Source organism: Mandrillus leucophaeus, unplaced genomic scaffold, assembly GCF_000951045.1.
Source record: "Mandrillus leucophaeus isolate KB7577 unplaced genomic scaffold, Mleu.le_1.0 Scaffold42, whole genome shotgun sequence".
NCBI classification, from domain to species: domain Eukaryota; kingdom Metazoa; phylum Chordata; class Mammalia; order Primates; family Cercopithecidae; genus Mandrillus; species Mandrillus leucophaeus.
Window position 1 is genome coordinate 2617350 of NW_012104476.1, and position 21924 is coordinate 2639273.

Here is a 21924-nt window from a genome sequence, read left to right on the forward strand (position 1 = left end):
CAACTAATACTGAATGAGAGAAAATGGGATGCTAATGAGGTAAATGGGAAGATGGTGATTGATGAGCTCCATCTTAGTGGCTTATTCTGGATATGAGAGCTGCCAAGCTCCAATCGTCCTGGCCGTGATCAATCCCCAGCTGTGCTTCTATTTACACCCAACATATTGGGGGCAATAAACAAAATACAGTCATTTACTACTGTGCTTTGAGAGACAGCTCATGTCCCAAGTCTAATGACTGCTACAATCACAGCAACCCTCCTCCCCACCCAACAGATGACAGTTCACCAACCCAATGCCTGGACAGACTTTCTGAGTCTAATTTTTCTCCAAAGTCATTGTTTTTGGTTAGTCCTTGGAGAAATAGCTTCTTCCTGGATTCAGAACTGGGGAAGAAAATCAGACCCCACTAAGAAGCCACTCGAGGACCCCTGAAAGCTGATTTTGAGCTAAGAAAGAGAAAATATGCTTTAATTTTCCTTGGAGAGAGTTGAGAGGCACTGGCTTGTGCAACTCTCCACCAGGAGCTGAGAGGATCCTTTCTTGGCCAATCTAGGTCTTTCCCAGGGAGAACAACAGGGTTTGTTAGAAAAACAATTACTGGGATGTCAGTCTACTTTAGGAAGAGGGAAAAAGAAGGAGAATCTAGGGTTTTATGTTGCCTGGGGCAGAAGGGTTAGAGACTTGTGGATCCTGCAGTTGCTCTCTTCCTGCCCTCTCTCCCTGCTCATGGGTGGGCCACATCAAAAGCAGGCACCACTCAGCACTCAGCATCCCTCATTAGCCATTTAAAGAAATATCGCAGGTGGCCTGTGCCCCGGGACTCTTAATCTAATTCCTCACAATCACCAGAGATCACGACCACCTTCTTTCTGTGGTATTAGGAATAATTACAAGCCACTATCAACATATGCTGGAAGTGCTGTTATAGTGGCCAGAAAACAAAACAAAACAACAACAAAAAAAAAACAAGGAAAGAAAGAAACAACTGGAAATTGTGCTCTTTATTCAGTAGCTTTCAGTAAGGCTTTCTCAGATGGAGAAATACGCATCTCTTCTTGGAATCTGCCATTGTTTCCTCCAACTTCCTCCTGATTCACGTAGCCTTTGGGGAGGTGACTGACTCCCTTTATTTTCACACTTGCCAAGACAAAGACAGAAAGCTCATCTTTGATGCTCCCTCCAGTCAGCAAGTCCTTAGGGAATAAACAAAACCTCTTGCCTGCAAGATATGACACACTTGACATACACCAATTTGCATTGTTTCATTTACAGACAGCGGACACCAAAAGAGAGACTTTATCACAACTGCCTCTTGGGACTTGTGTTCAAAAAGGAGCTGCCAGTTCCTAGTGCAATTCATGGGGGAAATCCAGATCCTCTCAGTAGGGAGTATTCACTCCATCTTGTTTCAGACAAAACAGATGGGAGGGCTTGTCTGGTTGACTTTTCCTCTGGCTTTAGAGAAACCTGAAGTCAGGGAGGAATGTCACTCAACATAACCTAGATAGTGGGTGGAAGAGTCCTAACTCCTGGGCTTTCTCCAGCTGGTAGTACCAACCACAGTTTGAGTTCTTTTCTCTGCTCTCCTGGCCTCAGTTTAACAGGTCTGAGCGCCCTGGGAGAGGCATTCTGGGCTTGACAGATGTCAGCATCCTCCCAGGATTGGCGAGCTACCAGCCTGCTCTTGAAATCCACAGAGCCTGTCATGTGGATCAGACTGATGGGCAACCCCTTGACACTCAATGCTCTGCATGTTTCCAAAGTAGGCCAGCAATCCGGAGAAGAACTTCAGAGGACAGCATCTGCAGCCCTTTAAGAACTTTCTTTGTCTCTCTCAGGTCCAGGGATGGAGCAATATCACAGTTGCACCTTGCATTCCCTGGAATATTTCTTCCTAATTAGCCTGCTCTTCTATCCCACCGGAAAATTCCAACCTCTGTATCCTTTCCACTTGGACAGTAACTTCTAACAGTGTGAGAAGCACTAGTTTGAAAGCCAACCCATCACACCTGAGGAAAAGAGATGGGTGAGTCTATGCCTGGCATGGGGGGTGTGCTCAACTGATGAACTACCCCAAGGTCAGGGTAAGGACAGGTGACTGGGCGAGCTTTTCCACTTTCCGAGGACTGTCTTGTGGGTGGGGCTGGAAAAACCTCATTCTTTGTGATATATTTCCAGTCAATGAAATGAAATTAATTTTGCCTTGGAGACATTTTGAACAATATCATCATGTCTCTCGAGACCCTATAAAGAGTCCCAAATGAATATGAAGGAGAAACCACAGCTGTCAAAGTGACCATATGCATTACCAATGACCATAGGATACTAAGAGAAATGCTTGGCTTGTTGGCATAATTGATCTCATTCCTCCAAACCAATCATACACTTTGGATATTTGTTCCCTCCAAATTTCATGTTGATCTCCAATGCTGGAGGTGGGGCCTGCTAGCAGGTATTTGGGACATAGGGACAGATTCCTCATGAATGACTCGGTGCCCTCCCCATAGTAATGAGTGAATTCTCACTTTATTAGTTCATGCAATTGCTGGTTGTTAAGGAGACTGGCACCTCCTCTCCTCTCTCTTGCTCCTGTTCTTGCCATGTGACGTGCCTGCTATCCCTTCACCTCCCACCATTAGTCAAAGCTTTCTGAGGCTTCACCAGAAGCCAAGTAGATGTTGATACCTTGTTCATACAGCCTGCAGAACCGTGCACCAAATAAACCTCTTTTCTTTATAAATTACCCAGTGTTATAAAGTATCCTTTATAGCAATGCAAAATGTACTAACATACACCTATTTATGCCAGGGCCAAAAAGGGCCAAAAAATTGAGGACAGTCCCCTGAGTGACTTAGTCAAAGCAAGTATGAAGTGAAGCTGAACAGTTGTGGCACTCAAATTGTCATGGAGACAGAATCAGTAAGAGGCAGCCCTCATTCTCCTCTATGTTGCCATCACTTTAAATAATTTAAATGGAAAAGTCTTAGCTGGTGAATGCTTCTTTTTTTAAATTACTTTTTGAGATGAAGTTTTGCTCTGTTGCCGAGGTCGGGGTGCAGTGGCGCGATCTTGGCTCACTACAGCCTCTGCCTCCAGGGTTCAAGTGATTCTCCTGCCTCAGCCCTCCAGAGTAGCTGGGATTACAGGTGCCCGACACCATGCTCGGCTAATTTTTGTTTTTTATTTTTTAGTAGAGATGGGGTTTCACCATGTTGGTCAGGCTGGTCTTGAACTCCTGGTCTCAAGTGATCCACCTGCCTAGGCCTCCCAAAGTGCTGGGATTACAGGTGTGAACCACCGCACCTGGCCCTTAATGCTTCTTTTCTATTTCAGACAGATTCTCCCCTTCTAGGGCAGTTGAGCAATCAGGTGTGGAGGGAAGATGGCTATGGTAAGGCCTTTAGGTTGCGGACTCTTAGCTCCATGGGGATCACTGAAGAGGCCAATGAGAATGTTCTGATTTGAGGTCTTTTAAGACAGATGTTCTTCAGGTCGCAGCTCTGCAGACCTCCTGGTTATACAACCAGGATGTGCGATGTGCTGAAGTCTAAAAGTTTAATCTCAGTTCATCTGTATCATCACGGTGATATAGGAAAAGAGGCCCTTCCTAGCAGGGGAATTCCAGACCCTCCCTGTATCTTGGTGACACAGTGAAAAATGTAATGACTAGGGCCTTTGGAGAAATAGTGTGGCAAAATGACCCAATAGGGGTTGAGACCTGCAGTTAGGAGGAGCAGAGCTTAGCGGCTTCTGCAAGGAAGGAGAGCAAGGACACAGTAAACATGGATCCCAGGACATGCGACCACACAAGGCCAGGTCAGCCCAAACCGGGGAGCTGTCCTGGGTGGTTGCACCCTTCATTTTCTGTCCATGCCCTCACAGGGCCTCAGGGAAACTGCTAGATTTAGGTGAAGAGCAATGTGCAAAACTGTCTTTGATTTATGACCTGAGTCTGGACTTAAGCCTTGCAGGAGGCAGGTAAAAGGTAAATTTTTCCCTCTCAGTTCTGAAACATACCGCTTTATGATTCTATGAATGGGAAGTTGGGAGGGGCATTACTGTCAAAAGCAGCTGTTCATTTTTCATAGGCTCTTTTGGATAACTGCAAGATCGTAGACCATTTGTCAAGTGAAATTTGAGACAGGGCAGGTATCGAAAAAGGAGACTCGTAAGACACATCTTGTTCTCTGCAAATAAAACACCCAGACATTTCTGAAACCACTGGGTTTGCCTAAGACCACATGTAAACCTCAGTTCACCAAAGTTCACACGTCTGGCTTGCGAGAGTGTGTCTCAACAGGCAAACCGTTACTTTTAAAGACTGGAGGCTTAAAATCTTGTTTGCCTTCCAAGATGATATTTCTGCCTGTTTACCTAGATTAAGGGGTCCTGGCTCTGGACCCTGGGAGAAGGGGCTGGGAGTAGGGATGGGGAGATACCAGGGCTTACAGGTAGCTCCTGTTCTCTTGAGTAAATAGAAGGACAAGTTCAAATGCAAGACAAAAAGGCAGAGAAACCACCCAGATTCTTTAAGGGTAATTGCCTCTCCCAGCAGGATACAGATGCAGAGAGTCAGGTTGCACTCAGGCTGAATTGGGAGTGTTCTTCAAGAAAATGTTCCCTATTTTTGTGTGCTTTGGCAAATTCAGGGTGGAATGCAAGGGTTGCCATGGTAATATCCCTCTTTTTTTTTTTTTTTGTCAGATCAGTCACGTGGGACCCATGCACATTCTGGAAGCCACTGCTAATAGTTCCGATGCTACATTCTGTTTGGGGGCTTTGTTGGTATCTGGAACGGTGGGGCACAGCTTCTTTGGGGATCAAGGGAGTCAGGGTCCATTTCCCCTTCTCTCCCAAGGAAACTGCCTTCTTGATCATCACTTGTATTTTCTGGGGGGGTGGGTATCTGCTCTTGCAGCAAGAATGAGCCAACCTGCGTTTGTCAATCCCTCAGTCTCCCCACAGCTGGGCAGCCAAGGTCACTGGTTCCTAAGTCTATTAGCTGGAGGACAGAGCGAGGGGTGGGCTCTTCCCTCTCAATTCCTGCAGAAGTCACCTCCAGCTGGGGCTACATGTCATCCCTTGGGAATGGGAGACCAGGACCTTCTGGAACCTTCAGCTATTAGCTTCATAGCCACCATGATGGGGACACTGACTGGCATGGGGCCCTGGCATAAAATTTGTGTGAACGGGGCTGGGAGTTGGCTGCCTGACAAAGAAGCCTTCCTTATACCCAAGACAAAACTGTCCAAGAAAAGCAATCAGGGTGCAAGTCACCGGGACAAACTCTGAGGTCCTGAAGTCTAAGGAATGCTGCTAGCTCAGGGCCGTCTCCACCCACTGTGTCCTTCGGTTCCCTGGGTGCCACGTGGGGGGTTACCACGGTGGGAAGTTAACTCCTAAGTTGTCAGAAAGAATTCCGCATCTTCCTTCTGGCCGTCTCTCTCTAGCAGTCCACAGAGGAGTGCATTCTCTTAGATTTTCTCCTGGGGAGGGTGGGCTTGCTTCCAGGTCACTGGGAGTGAGAAGAAGGGTCACTGTTAGGGAAGGAATCCTGCAGGCTTTGTAGAAAACAGGATGATGGCGCCTCTCCAGAACTCCTTTTCCTCCCTACTCCTGCACAGTGGCTAATCTCTCTGCTGATGAAATCTAACTCCCACCTCCTGAAGGGTCTCTGTTCTCCAGCGGGAGGCAGAAGAACTTGCAGAAAAGCCACCTTCGAAGAAGTAGTCATTTTCTGCCCCGAAGACCAGCCTCAGCTGCGGCATTTCAGGCCCCTCTCATGGGGGAGGGGGCTTTGAAGAATCATCCCTGGGGTTTCTACCCAGTCTACTTAGGGTCCTGCACCCCTATCCCCAGGAGGACGTGGTTTGGTGGTTCAGGGGTCAGGGAAAGATAGGAAAGTATATCCCTTCAAGATCTGCTCTGCCCTCCCATCCAAATCCAGCTGGGAGAGGGCAAACTGCCCAGGGCAGATATTAAGGATGAGGTTGTTCGATGTGTTAGTGTTCTGCATTTGGACCTGTTCTAGTTCAGAATTCCAATCCTAAGGGGACAATGGTGAGTCAGCCAACGGGAGCGACAGAAGGGGCAGGCATGCAGTGTGCAGGCAGCAGGGCAGGTAAGGGGGAAAGGCAGGTTGCTGCCTCCTTGGTCTGGCCTTGCTGGGCTGAACTCCAAGAAGTTTTGCAGAGGGACCTGCAATCCCCCAGGCTCTTGGGAGCTTACATCTCCTCCCTCCTCTATACTATGGCTCAAACCCTAGTTTTACTTGTGCTCATCAGGAATATTCACACTCTCCCACAAAGGGAAAGTTTCTACAGCTGCCCCCAGGCTGTTGCCAGGAGCACTTGCAGAGGTGAATGAGAAAACTCTCATCGGAGACCTTGGGTGCTCCAAGTCTGAGAAGGCAGTAGGGAAAAAGCTGAGCGGAAAGACAGGGAGGGAGATCAGGAACACACAATGCACCAAAAACCCTACCCACTGCACTGAGACAAGAAAGCTTCTGGTGGCTCAATACCGGAAGAAAGTGGGGAAGCATGTAGTTTTAGGATGTAATCAAAAGAAGTAGGAGCAAGGTAATTCCATTACAAAATAAAGACCTGAGCTTGGAAAAGTACAAAGGGAACTATTACATCTAGAGATTACTGGCTAATCTGACTACACAAGGTTGAATTCGTAGTAGTGGCTGACATCTAGGAAAAGTCAGGAAATTACAGACTTGGAATGGAGTTGAAAACAGATCCTTGGTTCAGGTTCAGTTACCTTCCCCAATGAAAGTATTCTGCAGGCAGGAGTAAATTACCTGTTCTGTTGGCTAAACTCATAAACATCTTTTCCCCCCACCTCCTGAAAATAAGTCAGTTGCAGAATCTGAAGGCCAGAAGATCTTATGTAAAATACAGTCATTTGATCTCTCCATCTTTCCATTTTGGATTGCATTTCTCTTTTTAGCTGGGGAAGACTAACTAACAAAGCAAACTTCAAGGTAAGGGAAAGGTAAGATGCACAAGGACCTTAACTTACAAAGGTCATCTGGCATAGAGACATGGTGGGTCTCCATGACTCCAGATGGCTGGGTGTGGGTGTCAAAACCTCACCACCAGTCTCAGTCTCCTCCCCCTCAACCTGCCTCACCCCTGCCCCAAAGAAGCAGGGATGAGTGTGGGAGGGAGGACAAGCTTATATTAGGTGTAAGCGATTAGGGAAGAATGACATCACACACGAAGAAGCCAATTATATATATCTGTCTATGTTATAGAGATGCCCACGATTACGCTTCTTTTTTTTTCTCTAATGGCAGCACAGGCGGCAAAGCTGGGAGAAAGGCTCTCTGCAGGTTCCAAAATGCTGGTGCGGGATGGGCTCTAGGAACAGAAAGCCAAGTGCCAACGGAAACTGAGAGCACCCCAGCTCTACCAATGGCAGTCCTCTAGAAAAGGCAGTAAGAACGGAAGCGGTGAGAGGTGCAGCTAAAGACCACCAGGGGCTGCACCCCACTTAATGGCTTTCCCCTCATGCCTTGGGGGGGGTCTCCACTGGATGGAGGAAGGAAGCCAGGGTGGGATGGAAAGCCCTCTCTTCTGTGGCAACCCAGAAGTCAGCCTCTTGGAACTGAGGGTTGACCTCAGCAGAGAGTCTCCTGTTGACCCTTGGGTTGAAAGAATGGGGAGTGGAGGTGACTGTGTGTTCATGCCTCTCTCTTGCTCTCTCACCATTATACCTGGATGGCCGCTGGAATTCCGAGATGAAGATGAAGTTTTTCTCTAGAGTTATGACTGATGGTTGAAGCAGTAATTCGGAAATCCTGGCTATTTATTGCATTAGAAAACAAAACCATTAAAGCACTGAAGACAGCCCTTTAGTGTCCCTGCCAAGGAGATGAAGCTGAAGTGCAACCCCAGTTGCACTCAACCTTGGGTTCTTTACTGAACGGTTCCATCGTCTGCATCCATCCATAGTCCAAAGGTCCATGTCTGCTGTGTGGAGGAAGAGTCTGCCCGCAGGGCATGCACATGCGCGGTGAGCTGCAACACAGTGTGGCTGGTGGGAGGCTGCTACTCCATGCCACTCCGGAGTATCTGGTTGGCTGCAATCAGCATGACGCTGATGATGAAGGCCATAGCAAAGGCGCATATGAGGCTCTTCCGGACGCAGGTCTGTCTGTTCTGCTTCTGGGAATGCACTGGTGGTGGGAGGAGCAGATGTGGGAGGAAGAGGGGTTGGGAGAAGACAGAAGAGAGAAATAACACAGTGAGATAGGTTGCAACTCTTCCTCAACAGGCCAGCAGTGAGTCCTATAGGATGAGACTGGTCAAATCAAGTTGACAGGCACTTATGGGACTGCTACCATGGAGACTGCATAATATAAAACACCTTCTGGTGAAAGGTATGAAATGAGAAAACTTCTATAACAAGAACCACGATGGATGTGATGTTAAGCTTTCTGATAGAATAGAGCTAGAATGACTTTCAGAGCCAGGAAATATGGGACATTTCAGAGTCAGTTTCATAAAAGGCATCATCCAGTGATTGCTGTATCCATTTCTGCAGCCGATAGGAACAGAGCAGAAGTTCAGATGCTTCCCTACATCTCTGTGATCAGCTGGGTGCAACTTACCTTTCCTGGACGTTTTTTTGGGTTTTGCTAGTCAAATCACTGTAAGTGACTTCTTGCATTATTTCAGACATACACATAGTGGTTCTACAGTGGGGTCGTTGGACAAGCAGCGTCCCCATTGCTGAGAGCTTGACAGCTTTTTTTTTTTTTTTTTTTTTGAGACAGTGTATTGCTCTGTCTCCCAGGCTGGAGTGCGGTGGTACTATTGTAGCTCACTGCAGCCTTAACCTCCTGGGCTCAAGCTGTCCTCCCACTTCAGCCTCCTGAGTAGCTGGAACTACAAGTGTGCACCACTGTTCCTGACTAATTTTTTAAATTTTCATTTTTGTAGAGATGGGATCTTGCTATGTTGCCCAGTACAATCTCAAACTCCCCTGGGCTCAAGCCACCCTCCTGCCTCTGCCTCCCAAAGTGTTGGGATTACAGGCATGAGCCACCATGCTTGGCCACTGAGAGGTTTTTGAAAATGCAGATTCTTGACTGGGTTTGGTGGCTCTCACGCCTGTAATCCCAGCACTTTGGGAGGCTGGGGTGGGCAGATCACCTGAGGTCAGGAGTTTGAGACCAGCCTGGTCGACATGGTGAAACCCTATCTCTACTAAAAATACAAAAATTAGCCAGGTATGGTGGCACACGCCTGTAATCCCAGCTACCTGGAAGGCTGAGGCAGGAGAATCACCTGAACCTGGGAGACAGAGGTTACAGTGAGCTGAGATCATGCTACTGCACTCCAGCCTGGGCGTCAGAGCAAGACTCTGTCTCAAAAAAAACAGGCAGATTCTTGTCCAGCCCCCACCCCAGATCTGCTGAATCAGAGGCTCTGGGAGCGGGGGCCCCATCTGTGTTTAACAAGCCCTCCATTAGAGCTGGGATGATGCTGACGTTGGGGAAGTGGGGATTGCACAAGGCTGTGGTGAGCTATGGTCACACCACTGTATTCCAGCCTGGGCCACAGAGGGGTGAGACCCTGCAGGGGGTGGGGGGGGAGAGAGAGAGAGAGAGAGAGAGAGAGAGAGAGAGAGAGAGGAAGGAAGGAAGGAGAAAGAAAAAAGAAAGAGAAAGAGAAAGAAAAACAAAGAAAAAAGAAAGAGAAAGAAAGAAACAAAGAAAGAAAGAGAAAGAGAAAGAGAGAAAGAAACAAAGAAAGGAGAAAGAGAAAAAGGAAAAAAGAAGAAAGAAAGAGAAAGAAAGAGACAAAAAAAGAACGGAACACCCACTCCAGAGTTTTTCATTCAGTAGGCCTGGAGTAGGATGGAGTTGCTGGGGACAGGAGGGGTGTGTGTGTGTGTGTGTGTGTGTGTGTGTGTACGTGTGTGTACGTGTGTGTACGTGTGTGTGTTGTTGGGGACATTAAATCAGGGGTGTTGAAGAAGATGGCTCTTTACATTCAGCTGTTAAAGAAGACTGCATAGCAAAAGAAGAAGGTCAAGGTTGTATCCACATGCCTTTAAAGAATGTAAAAATCACTCAAGCTCAAAAGGAGAAAGAGAAAGAAAGAAAGAAAGAAAGAAAGGAAGGAAGGAAGGAAGGGAGGGAGGGAGGGAGGGAAGAGAAAGAACAAAAGAAAGATAGAAGAAAGAAATAAAGAAAGAGAATGAAAGAGAAAGAGAAAGAAAAAGTAAGAAAAGAGAGAAAGAACAAAGAAAGAGAAAGTGAGAAAGAAAAAGAAAGAAAAGAGAGAAAGAAAGAACAAAGAAAGAAGAAATAAGGAAAGAAAGGAGAAAGAAAGAGAAAGAGAGAAATAAAGAAGAAGTAAGGAATGAAAGGAGAAAGAAAGAGAAGGAAAGAAAGAAGAAAGAAGAGAAAGAAGGAAAGAAAGGAGAAAGAGAAAGAAAGAGAAGGAAGGAAGAAAGAAAGAAGAAAAGAAAGAGAAAGAAAAAGAAATGAAATAAAGAAAGGGAAGGAGGAGAAAGAACAAAAGAAAGAAGAAAGAAATAAAAATGAAAGAAAGAAAAAGAAAGAGAAAGAGAGAAAGAAAAAGAAAGAAAAGAAAGAAAGAAGAAGGAAAGGAGAGAGACAGAAAGAAGTAAAGAAGAAAGGAGAAAGAAAGAGAAAGAGAGAGAAAGAAAGAAGAAAGAAGGAAAGAAAGGAGAAAGAGAAAGAAGGAAAGAAAGGAGAAAGAGAAAGAAAGAAGAAAGAAAGAAGAGAAAGAAGAAAGGAGAAAAAGAAAGAAGGAGGGAAGAAAGAAAGAAGACAAGAAAGAAAGAAAGAGAGAAAGAGAGAAAGAGAGAAAGAGAGAAAGAAAGAAAGAAAGAAAAAGAAAGAAAGGAAGGAAGGAAGGAAGGGCGGTCTTTGATGAAGTGCATCGGGGATCCTAGGCATTGCATTACCTCAGGGAAACTAAGTGGACGTCAGAATGTCTTTCCCGTCTCCTTCTTTTCCTCTACACTTTCTCCCTTGCCCTCCGTCCTGCAGTGGTGCACGGTTCCCCAATTAGCTGAGAGGAGACATCTGTGCCCTGGAGGTCGGCAGGAAGCCACCTACTCCAGAGCAACTGGCTGAAACAGCAGCACCAGTGCCAGCTGAGAGTTTGATACAAATGAGATTCTCAGCCCTATTGCAGAATTACTGAATCAGACGAGGTTGGGAATTTGTGTTTTAATAAGCTCTCCAGGCAATTAAGCAATTGCTAGACACCCACTCTGGAGTTTTTTGATTCAGTAGGCCCGGAGTAGGATGGAGTTGCTGGAGACAGGAGGGGTGTGTGTGTGTGTGTGTGTGTGTGTGTGTTGTTGCTGACGTTAAATCAGGGGTGTTGAAGAAGATGGCTCTTTACATTCAGCTGTTAAAGAAGACTGCGTAGCAAAAGAAAAAGGTCAAGGTGGTATCCACATGCCTGTAAAGAATGTAAAAATCACTCAAGCTCAAATAGCTCTCTCCCTTGATGTTAGTGGCTCATCCAAATTCCTGGTAATATTAATAACAGGGAAGAAGTAGGAAGCTAGCCATATTTCCAAAGGCAAACAGAACTTTCTTCAAGAGAAAGGGTCCCAAGGGCTTGTCAAAGGATCTCTAAAAATGGCATTGATCTTTTTTATGGCTGTGTAGTATTCCATGATGTTTATGTACCACATTTTCTTTATCCAATCTACCATTGATGGCCATTGAGGTTGATTTAATGTCTTTGCTATTGTGAATAGTGGTGCAATGAACATACACATGCATGTGTCTTTATGGTAGAACAATTTATATTCCTCTGGATATATACCCAATAATCGGATTGCTGGATCGAACGGTAGTTCTGTTTCTAGCTCTTTGAGGAATCCTCACACTGCTTTCTACATCCTTTACAGGAACATTGATGGGGCTGGAGGCCACGATCCTTGGCAAACCAACACAGGAAGAGAAAATCAAATACCGTATGTTCTCACTTACAAGTGGGAGCTGAATGATGAGAATACATGGAGGCAAAGAGGGAAACCACAGACACTGGGGCCTACTTGAGGATGGAGGGTGGGAGGAGGGAGAGCAGCAGAAAAAAATCACTATTGGGTTCTAGGCTTAGTGCCTGGGTGGTGAAATAATCTGTACAACAAACGCCAGTGACACGAGTTTACCTATAGAACAAACTGCACATGTACCCCTGAACCTAAAATAAAAGTTAAAAAAATGGCATTGAGCAGGAAGGTATCTCCAGAAAGCCAGGCTTCAAGAAAATGCACTTCAAACGCTGGGTGTGGTGGACAGAACTGCGACCTGGCACTAATTCATGCGTTTCTTGATAATTATTGAAGATTATAATGCATTTGCGTTGTACCATATTTTTGTGTATTTATTTACTCTTGCCTCTTGCTGTCTATCATTTAGAAGTCTGTAATAGAAGACTATAGGTGAGCCTGGGACAAACTGTAAGTCTAAGGTCTGACTTGCCGTGACCCAGCCGCAGCCCCCAGCCCCCTCACCAATATGATGCTTGTGAATTCTTTCGCCATCGTCTCTTAGGTCTCATCTTGTTATCTTTATTCCTTCTGAATCCACTGATTTCTGCTTCCCTGGGGTGATTTAAAGTATCTGCGACTCAGCTTTCTTCTTGCCGAGTCAAGCTTCCACCTTTTGCTACTAAGAACAATGCTGTCTAGGTGTGGGTCTCAGAATCTTACAAGTTCTCACCTGGAGGAAGACAATATCCCTGGGGTAGAGATGGGCTTTATCCCATCAGTAGGCAAACGTACAAAGATGCCAAGTCCCAGGAAGGAAAAAGGAGGTGGCATTTAAGAAGGAAAGGGCCAAAGCAGAAAATAAGACGAGAATGTGGAAGTAGCATATCCCTAACGCTTTCTGGCTAATTTATTCTGAGCAGCTTCTTCGCCTGGAAATGTTTCCGAAGGCAGCCCTTTTCCATTCCATCTTGAGGGCCCGTGAAAGCTTTAGGAAGAGAAACATTGCATGACTGGCCTGAGGGAGGAAGTTTTTGCTGAAGCCCTTCTTTGTAAAGGTCAACCAGGAAACAAGGTTACCAGCAACAGGATTATCCCCCAGGAGAGGGGAGCTGCAACTTCGATCTAAAAATCCATCCAAGCAGTAGGAGGGGAGAAATAAGGACCGAGCAACTGCCTGGAGAATTTAGACCAATGTCCTATAAGTGGAGAGGAGCAGAGCCAGGTGCAGTGGCTCATGCCTGTAATCCCAGCACTTTGGGAGGCTGAGGTGGGCGGATCACCTGAGACCACGAGTTCGAGATCAGCTTGGCCAGCATAGTGAAACCCCGTCTCTACTAAAAATACAGAAAAATAGCTGGGCATGGTGGTGGGCACCTGTAATCCCAGCTACTAGGGAGGCTGAGGCAGGAGAATTGCTTGAACCCAAGAGACGGAGGATGCAGCTGAAATTGCGCCATTGCACTGCAGCCTGGGCAACAAGAGTGAAACTCCGTCTCAAAAAAAAAAGCAGAGAGGAGCTTCTAGATCATTAGTGGATCGCGGCAGCTCTGAAATAGACCGTAGTCTGAGTCAGTACCCTGTGCTTTGATGAAAATCATCTTATACTGCATTCTGACATCATCATAAATTGTGTGGCTAAGCAAAGAGGAATGACTTTGGAGCCAGACCAATATCTGGATCATGATTCTCTGTGTGACCTTGAGCAAGTAAATTTCCCTAGGCCTCAATCTTCTCATCCATAAAATGGGATAATAAGATCTATCTTATTGGGCCAGTTGTGGTGGCTCACACCTGTAATCCCAGCACTTTGGGAGGCTGAAGCGGGTGGATCACGTGAGGTCAGGAGTTTGAGACCAGCCTGGCCAACATGGCGAAACCCCATCTCTACTAAAAATACAAAAAAAAAAAAAAGAATTAACTGAGCATAGTGTGGTGTGCCCGTAATCCCAGCTACTTGGGAGGCTGAGGCAGGAGGATCACTTGAACCCAGGAAGCAGAGGTTGATCGCACCACTGCATTCCAGCCTGGGCGACAGAACAAGACTCTGTCTAAAACAAACAAACAAACAAACCCAAAAACAAACAAACAAAAGATCTATCTTCTTGTGGAGATTATGCATATAGGAAGAAACTGGAAAATTATGCCCGATGAATGTGAGCTCCCTTGTATATGCCTTTTAAATGTTCCTATTTCCTGATTGAATACCAGCCTCAATGGGCTGGGTACTGTGTTAAGAGCTTTGTTGGTTCTATGTACAGAAGTCACAGAGCAGCAGATCTCATGTGCGATGGGTGTGTCATCTTCATTTACTGCGTGAGAAGCCTGAATTCCAATAAGTGAAGTTCAAGGTCATTTGGGAAAGGGTAGATGTGGGATTTGAGCCAAGAGCTTACTGTAATACCCAGGTTCAAAACTTGTGTACAAATTCTTCTTGGTTTCCTGCATAGCAATAAACAGGTCCAAAGAAAATGCACTTCAAACGCCGGGTGTGATGGACAGAACACGGCACTAATTTATGCATTTCTTGGTAATTATTGAAGCTTATCATACATTGTACTATATTTTCACGTACTTATTTACACTAGCTGTCTATTATTTAGAAGTCTGTAATAGAAGACTATAGGTCAGTCTGGGAAAAACTGTGAGTCCAAGATCTGACTTCTTCCCCTAATTGCCGCTTAGCAGCCCTGGACAAGTGAAGGAACTTCTGCCAGCGTCAGTTTCTCTCTCTGTAAAAGGAACTAATAATTGCTCTGCTCATCTCAAGAATTATTTCAAAGATCAATGAGCTAATCAAAGTGAAAGCTACATCCAACTGTAAATTGCCAGAGAAATACAAGATTTCATTCTTGCATCCCCCGAGGACAGGAGGAAACCCCTGCTGGGTTTTCAGCCTATTCCCTGCAACCTACAGCACAAGGCTGAGACTACCTCAGATGCTCCCAATCTTTGTTTTCATCTCTTCCTTCATTAAGTCATTCAGAACTGCAGCTAGACTCACCTTTCCCTGCAGGCTTCCTGCAAAGGCCCCCGTTGAAGGGAGAAGCCTGTTCCATCCTCTAAGCTCAGCACAGAAGACCACAGCTCACTCTTCCCCACTTCCCGGCTCTATTCCTAGACCACCCTCCTTCCCTTCCCTCCCCATGGCCACCTCTGTTCAGCCAAGCAGGTCTCTCATTTTCTTCAGTGCAGATCAGTGGTGCCTTCTGATCTTGCCTTTTTTCCTTTTCTTTTCTTTTTTGAGATGGAGTTTTACTCTGTTGCCAGACTGGAGTGCAGTGGCACGATATTGGCTCACTGCAACCTCCAACTCCCTAGCGATTCTCCTGCCTCAGCCTCCCAAGTAGCAGGGAGGGGATTATAGGCACACACCACTACATTCAGCTAATTTTTGTATTTTTAGCAGAGACAGGGTTTCACCATGTTGGCCAGGATGGTCTCGATCTCTCGACCTTGTGATCTACCCGCCTCGGCCTCCCAAAGTGCTGGGATTACGGGCATGAACCATCATGCCCGACCATCTTCCCTGTTTTTCTCTGGGGCCCAGCCCAAACTTTTCTTTCCTCTGAGGTTTCTTCTGAACACCCTGCTCTATAAAAGGGCCTGCTCCTTGTATTTATTCGTTGTAATGATCTAGCTTTCAAGATTTATTTATTTTTAATTAAGATATAGTTCACATACCATAAAATTGGCCCTTGTTCGAAAATTATGTCCAATTCAGCAGCGTTTAACATATTCGCAAGATTGTGCAACCGTCACCACTACCTAATTCCAGAGCATTTTATCACCCTAAAAAGAAATCCCAGGCATCTTAACAGTCACTGCTCATTCCGCTCGCTCTGCAGCCCCAGGCAAACGCTAATCTACTGTCTGTCTCTAGGGATTTGCCTACTCTCAATCTTTCAAATAAATAGGATCATACGGTAGGTGACCTTTTGTGTCTGACTTCTTTTAGCATAATTTTTCAAGGTTCCTCCAGCTGTATGTAGCATTTATCAGTACTTCATTCCTTTTTATGACCAGATAATAGTTTATTGTATGAATATATCACTCTTTGTTTATCTATTCATAAGCTATAAACATTTGGGTTCCTTTCACCTTTTGGTTACTATGAATCATGCTGCTATGAATATCCATACACATGTTTACATGACAACATATGTCTTAAATTCTCTTGGGTGCAAACCTAGAAGTTGAATTACTGGGTTATATAGTCTCCCCTCCGCTCCATTTTTTTTTGAGATGGAGTCTCGCACTGTTGCCCGGGCTGGTGTGCAGTGGCGTGTTCTTGGCACACTGCAACCTCCGCCTCCCGGACTCAAGTGATTCTCCTGCCTCAGGCTCCCGAGTAGCTGGGATTACAGTCTCCTGCCACCACGCCCGGCTAATTTTTTTGTATTTTTAGTACAGATGGGTTCTACTACATTGGCCAGGCTGATCTTGAACTCCTGACCTCCTGACCTCATGATCCACTGGCCTTGGACTCCCAAAGTGCTGAGATTACAGGCGTGAGCCACTGCGTCCAGCCTATGTTTCTTTCTTTCTTTTTTTTTTTTTTTTTTTGAGATGGAGTCTCACTCTATCGCCTAGCCTGGAGTGCAGTGGCGCGATCTCAGGTCACTGCAAGCTCCACCTCCTGGGTTCATGCCATTCTCCTGCCTCAGCCTCCCGAGTAGCTGGGACTACAGGTGCCTGCCACCATGCCTGGCTAGTGGTTTTTTTGCATTTTCAGTAGAGACGGGGTTTCACTGTGTTAGCCAGGATGGTCTTGATCTCCTGACCTTGTGATCCACCCGCCTTGGCCTCCCAAAGTGCTGGGATTGCAGGCTTGAGCCACTGCACCCGGCCTATGTTTCATTTTTTTAAGGAACTGACCTTTTTGTCTCTTACTGAATATATCATGCTGCTGGTGATCTTTTCTATCTTCCCACTAAATCTTGGGCTCTTTTTCAGCACAATACTTGGCACAGTGGAAACTCAGAAAGTATTTGGGAATGAAATGTGAGCTGAGGAGGCTGCCGCAGGAGGACACAGAGGCAGAGTTTCCTGTTTTCCTGCAAGCTTGTTCACAGACTCCATGCATGACAGACTGGTGGCTGCCTCAGCGAGACCTGGGTGTGCAAGCTCTAGCGACAGACTGCTGGAGTGTTGCTTTTCCTCTCTTATTTTAACAGCCATTCACACTGCTCCACTCGGCAAATGACAGGCAGTGGTTCTTGGCTTTTCTCCTGGAGACGGTCATCTGCAGAGACTCTGCCACTCATCAGCCCATGGCCCTGGAGACAATAGGTTCATAATCCCTCTGGCTTCAATCTCCACGTTTGGGAGCTGCGCTGCACGTCTTCAGAGACACCGGCTTCCAAATGAGGCAAATCAGAGCCATGAAAATTCTGATTCCTTGCTCCGTGACAGACCAACAGAAGTCATATTATTTTTGGCAGGGAGCTGGGGGTGCAGGGAAGTTAAAAAACAAAACAGTAGCCATCCCAGCTCAGGTGATTCTTAGGATAACCAGAGCCACCAGGCCTGGGAGCTATTTTTGCTCTGCGATCCTTCCAGTTCTGATATTTTATGGTTCTATAAAATTGGCTACTTATGCACCCTAAAACGGAACTAATTAAGAGCTTTTGAAAGAGAATTTTGTATACACCAATGATATCAGAAATGCCCAGGCACCCAAACAAAACCCAAAGGAAGAGATGGAGGATGCGGCTTCTATGGAATAAGAGTGAGGTTGGTATGTTTCATGACGCTTTTCTTAAGAGGAAGATAAGTCATGCTGACTTGTGGGGCTGGGAGCTGGTCTCTTCTCCCCTACAAAATCTCATGCCCCGTATCTCAGGTTTGCTAGACCCCAGACAGCTGTGTTTTGCTTTGAGGGTCCTACAATGGACTCTGGTGCAGTAGCCAGGCATTGTTTTTGTCTCTCTGGAAGCCCTACCCCTTGTTCTAATAACAAAATTCACCTTTTGTGCTTGGGACCTGCACCACTCCATCTAGTGGAACTTAGTTCCTGACTTCACCTTTTCCACCATCACAAACCAGGTTGCCCGGGTGTCGTACCCAAAGATTGTTCTACAGTAGGCACCTGAGTTAAACAGGTTTGACTGGCGCTCCTTTTTGGATGAAGACAGATCCTGAGAGAGAAAATCTTGAGACCTTGTGAAGACAGAGTCTGCCCAAGAGTGGAGCTAACAGGGAGTTAAAAAGGACAGAGAGAGGGAGAGGCAGACAGCAGGCAAGAGAGAGAGACACACACACAGACACACACAGAGAGAGAGAGACACACAGACACACAGAGAGAGAGAGAGAGAGAGGAGAGAGATGTTGCTTGAACTCTTTGAGTCCAGGCCACCCAAAGTTCACATGCTTGACTTCCCCCATTATTTGAGCCAGTGATTTTTTTTTTTTTTTTGAGATGGAGCCTCGCTCTGTCGCCCAGGCTGGAGTGCAGTGGCACGATCTCAGCTCACTACAAGCTCCGCCTCCCGGGTTCACGCCATTCTCCTGCCTCAGCCTCCGGAGTATCTGGGATTACAGGTGCCCACCACACGCCCGGCTAGTTTTTTGTATTTTTAGTAGAGACGGGGTTTCACTGTGTTAGCCAGGATGGTCTCGATCTCCTGACCTCATGATCCACCCGCCTCGGCCTCCCAAAGTGCTGGGATTACAGGAATGAGCCACTGCGCCCGGCTGAGCCAGTGATTTTTAGTTTAAAAGAATCTCGGTTGGCTTTCTTTTATTTGCAACTGAAACTATCTTTTATTTATTTATTTATTTTTAGAAACTGGGTTTCACTCTGTCGCCCAGGGGGAATGCAGTGGCATGATCATAGCTCACTGCAGCCTCGATTTCTTGGGCTCAAGGAATCCTCCTGTCTCAGTCTCCGGAGTAGCTGGGACTGCACCATGCTTAGCTAATTTTTAAAAAAAATTTTTTGTAAACATGGGTCTCACTATGCTGCCCAGGCTGGTCTCAAACTCCTGGGCTCAAGTGATCCTTCCACCTTTGCCTCCCAAAGTGTTTGGATTACAGGTGTGAGCCACCATGCCTGGCCGATAAGAGTCTTTTTATTTTTATTTTCTTTTTCTGAGACGGAGTTTTGCTCTGTCACCCAGGCTTGAGTGCAATGGTGTGATCTTGGCTCACTGCAACCTCTGCCTCCGGGGTTCAAGCAATTCTCCTGCCTCGGCCTCCCAAGTAGCTGGGATTACAGGCGCCCACCACCATGACCAACTAACTTTTTTTTTTCTTTGTATTTTTAGTAGAGATGGGATTTCACCATGTTGGCCAGGCTGGTCTTGAACTCCTGACCTCGTGATCCATCCGCCTCAGCCTCCCAAAGTGTTGGGATTACAGGGCCAAGAGTCTTGATGGATACACTTGATATCCCCAATGTGGGTAGTGATTTGAGTCTAGGAATGAATGTGTCAACAGCAAGACTCCCACCCCCTGCATTTGGTTCTTGCTTCATGAAGACCAGCAGCACATACTCAGCAATGTCTCCAGGTAAAAAAAAATAACCAGAAGACAACTGAGGCTAGGAACTGGTTAGCCTTGTGTTTCATTCATTCACTTCCAGTGCTTACTAATGTGTTGAGTTTTGTACTGCATATTGCCATGGATGACGTTGTTTAATCCTCATAACAACTATATGAGGTAGATTGTATCATGATTCCCCTTTCACAGATGGAGAAAATGAGGTTCTCTATATTTACTCAAGTGCCTCACTCAAGTGAGTGCATGCTGGGGAAGGATTTTAAGCCAGGCTTGTCCCGGGTGCAGAGCTGGAGCTCTTAACCAGCTCTGTTTTAGTGTGTTTATACAAAACAGCTCTCTGGGTCTCTATTTTTTTTGTTGAGACAGAGTCTCGCTCTGTTGCCCAGGCTGGAGTGTAATGGTACGACCTCAGCTCACTGCAACCTCCGCCTCCTGGGTTCAAGTGATTCTCCTGCCTCAGCCTCCCGAGTAGCTGGGATTACAGGTGCCCGCCACCGCGCCCAGCTAATTTTTTTTTTTATTTTTGTATTTTTAGTAGAGACGAGGTTTCACCATGTTGACCAGGCTGGTCTTGAACTCCTGACCTCAAGTGATCCACCCACCTCAACCTCCCAAAGTGCTGGGACTACAGGCATGAGCCACCGTGCCCAGCTGGGTCTCTATTTTGTGTTTCAGAATCTCATTGCTTCCTACAGGTTTGCTGCGAAGGGTCCCCAAACAGAAGAAAAATTCCTTTTTGTCTGAAGTTCCAAATCTCTTTGAAAACTGTCCTCTGTCTCACCACTGGCTACTGACCTCAGCTCCTTAACCTCCTATGTCTACCCAAGGAGAAAGGTTTTATTTCAGGAAATTCACCGCACAGGAGGACTGGGAACAGATGGCGTTGATGACGTATTGTACCTTTTTCATTTAGATGGGCAGGAGAGAACCATCGTGCGCGGCCAGGTCATGGGGCAGTTCTCCCCATCCAGGTGTGCACTTGATGGCCCGACAGGAACGCTGTGACTTCAGCGGGGAGGACTGCACTGGGAACCTTGGATTTGGCTGCAAAATTCCTTCTGACCTTCCACTGAGCCCAGAAGTTTCTGTATCTAAATATGACCATCATCATCCAGCCTTTTCATGGGATGGATGAGGAAAATAGGGCTCAGAGAGGTTAACCAACTTTCCCGGGGTCACACAGCTAGTTGGCACAGAATCCACACCTCTTCCCCAGGGGGCTTCCTGGGGCTGCCTGGCTTGTGTCACCATCCTTGCCACTTGTTTCTTTTGTCCATCATATGGAAGTGCTGAGTGATTCAGAGGAGCTCTGCCTTGTCTTTCACAGAAACTATTTATTCCCCAGTTGGTGATTTCGCTTTACTTGCCTCTCCCGTGCCTGTTGTCAGAATGTCTAGAAAAATCTGACAGCTGGTATTCCATTTAGGGACAACACTTGGGGGATGTGTCTTGATAGGGCGCACACACAGATCTTGCTGCGCTTCTACTCAACTTCCAAATATAATATGCTTTCGTCGGTGATGAAATGGAAAATGAGTATGGGTGATGAAACACCATTTTGTATGAAGACTTGGAAATGCCTAAGCCCACGTGAATGACCCAGGGTGACCAATGAAGACGCCAGGGCAGGGCATTGACAGGTAGACCCAGGTTACAATTCTTTTTCTTTTGTTTTGATTCAGCAATTAAAAAAAATTAGTATTTTAAGTTCCATGATACATATGCAGAATGTGCAGGTTTGTTACATAGGTAAACGTGTGCCATGGTGGTTTGCTGCACTTATCAACCCATTACCTAGGTATTAAGCCCCGCATGCATTAGCTATTTATCATGATGCTCTCCCTCCCATTGCCCCCTGACAGGCCCTGGTGTGTGATGTTCCCCTCCCTGTGTCCATCTGTTCTCATTGTTCAACTCCCACTTATAAGTGAGAACATGTGGTGTTTGGTTTGCTGTTCCTGTGTTAGTTTGCTGAGGATGATGGCTTCCAGCTTCATCTATGCCCCTGCAAAAGACATGATCTCATTCCTTTTAATGGCTGCATAGTATTCCATGGTGTATATGTACCACATTTTCTTTATCCAGTTGAAATTCTTTTTATAAAAACATTGAGACAGGATCTCCCTCTGTCACTCAGGCTGGAATGAAGTGGCATGATTGTGGCTTACTGCAGCCTCAACCTCCCAGGCTCAAGTGATCCTCCCACCTCAGTCTCCTGAGTAGCTGGGACTACAGGTGCCTGCCACCACGCCTGGTTATCTATCTATCTATCTATCTATCTATCTATCTATCTATCTATCTATCATTTATCTATTATCTATCTATCTATCATTTATCTATCATCTATTATCTATCTATCATCTATCTATCTATGTATCTATCTATCTATCATCTATCTACCTATCAATTATCTATCTATCT

At 46.1% G+C, this 21924-nt stretch overlaps 1 protein-coding gene across 2 annotated transcripts in view; it reads right to left on the reverse strand.

Annotated features, from left to right (window-relative positions):
* Nucleotides 1-3186: 3186 nt before the first annotated feature.
* The window catches only part of CALN1 (calneuron 1), a 722396-nt gene continuing 703658 nt past the window's right edge, over nt 3187-21924 (reverse strand). For both annotated transcript variants that reach the window (XM_011992874.1, XM_011992873.1), the window contains exon 6: nt 3187-8188. In XM_011992874.1, the coding sequence (XP_011848264.1) occupies nt 8061-8188 (128 nt within the window). In that variant the 3' untranslated portion in view covers nt 3187-8060. The remainder of the gene's footprint in view (nt 8189-21924) is intronic.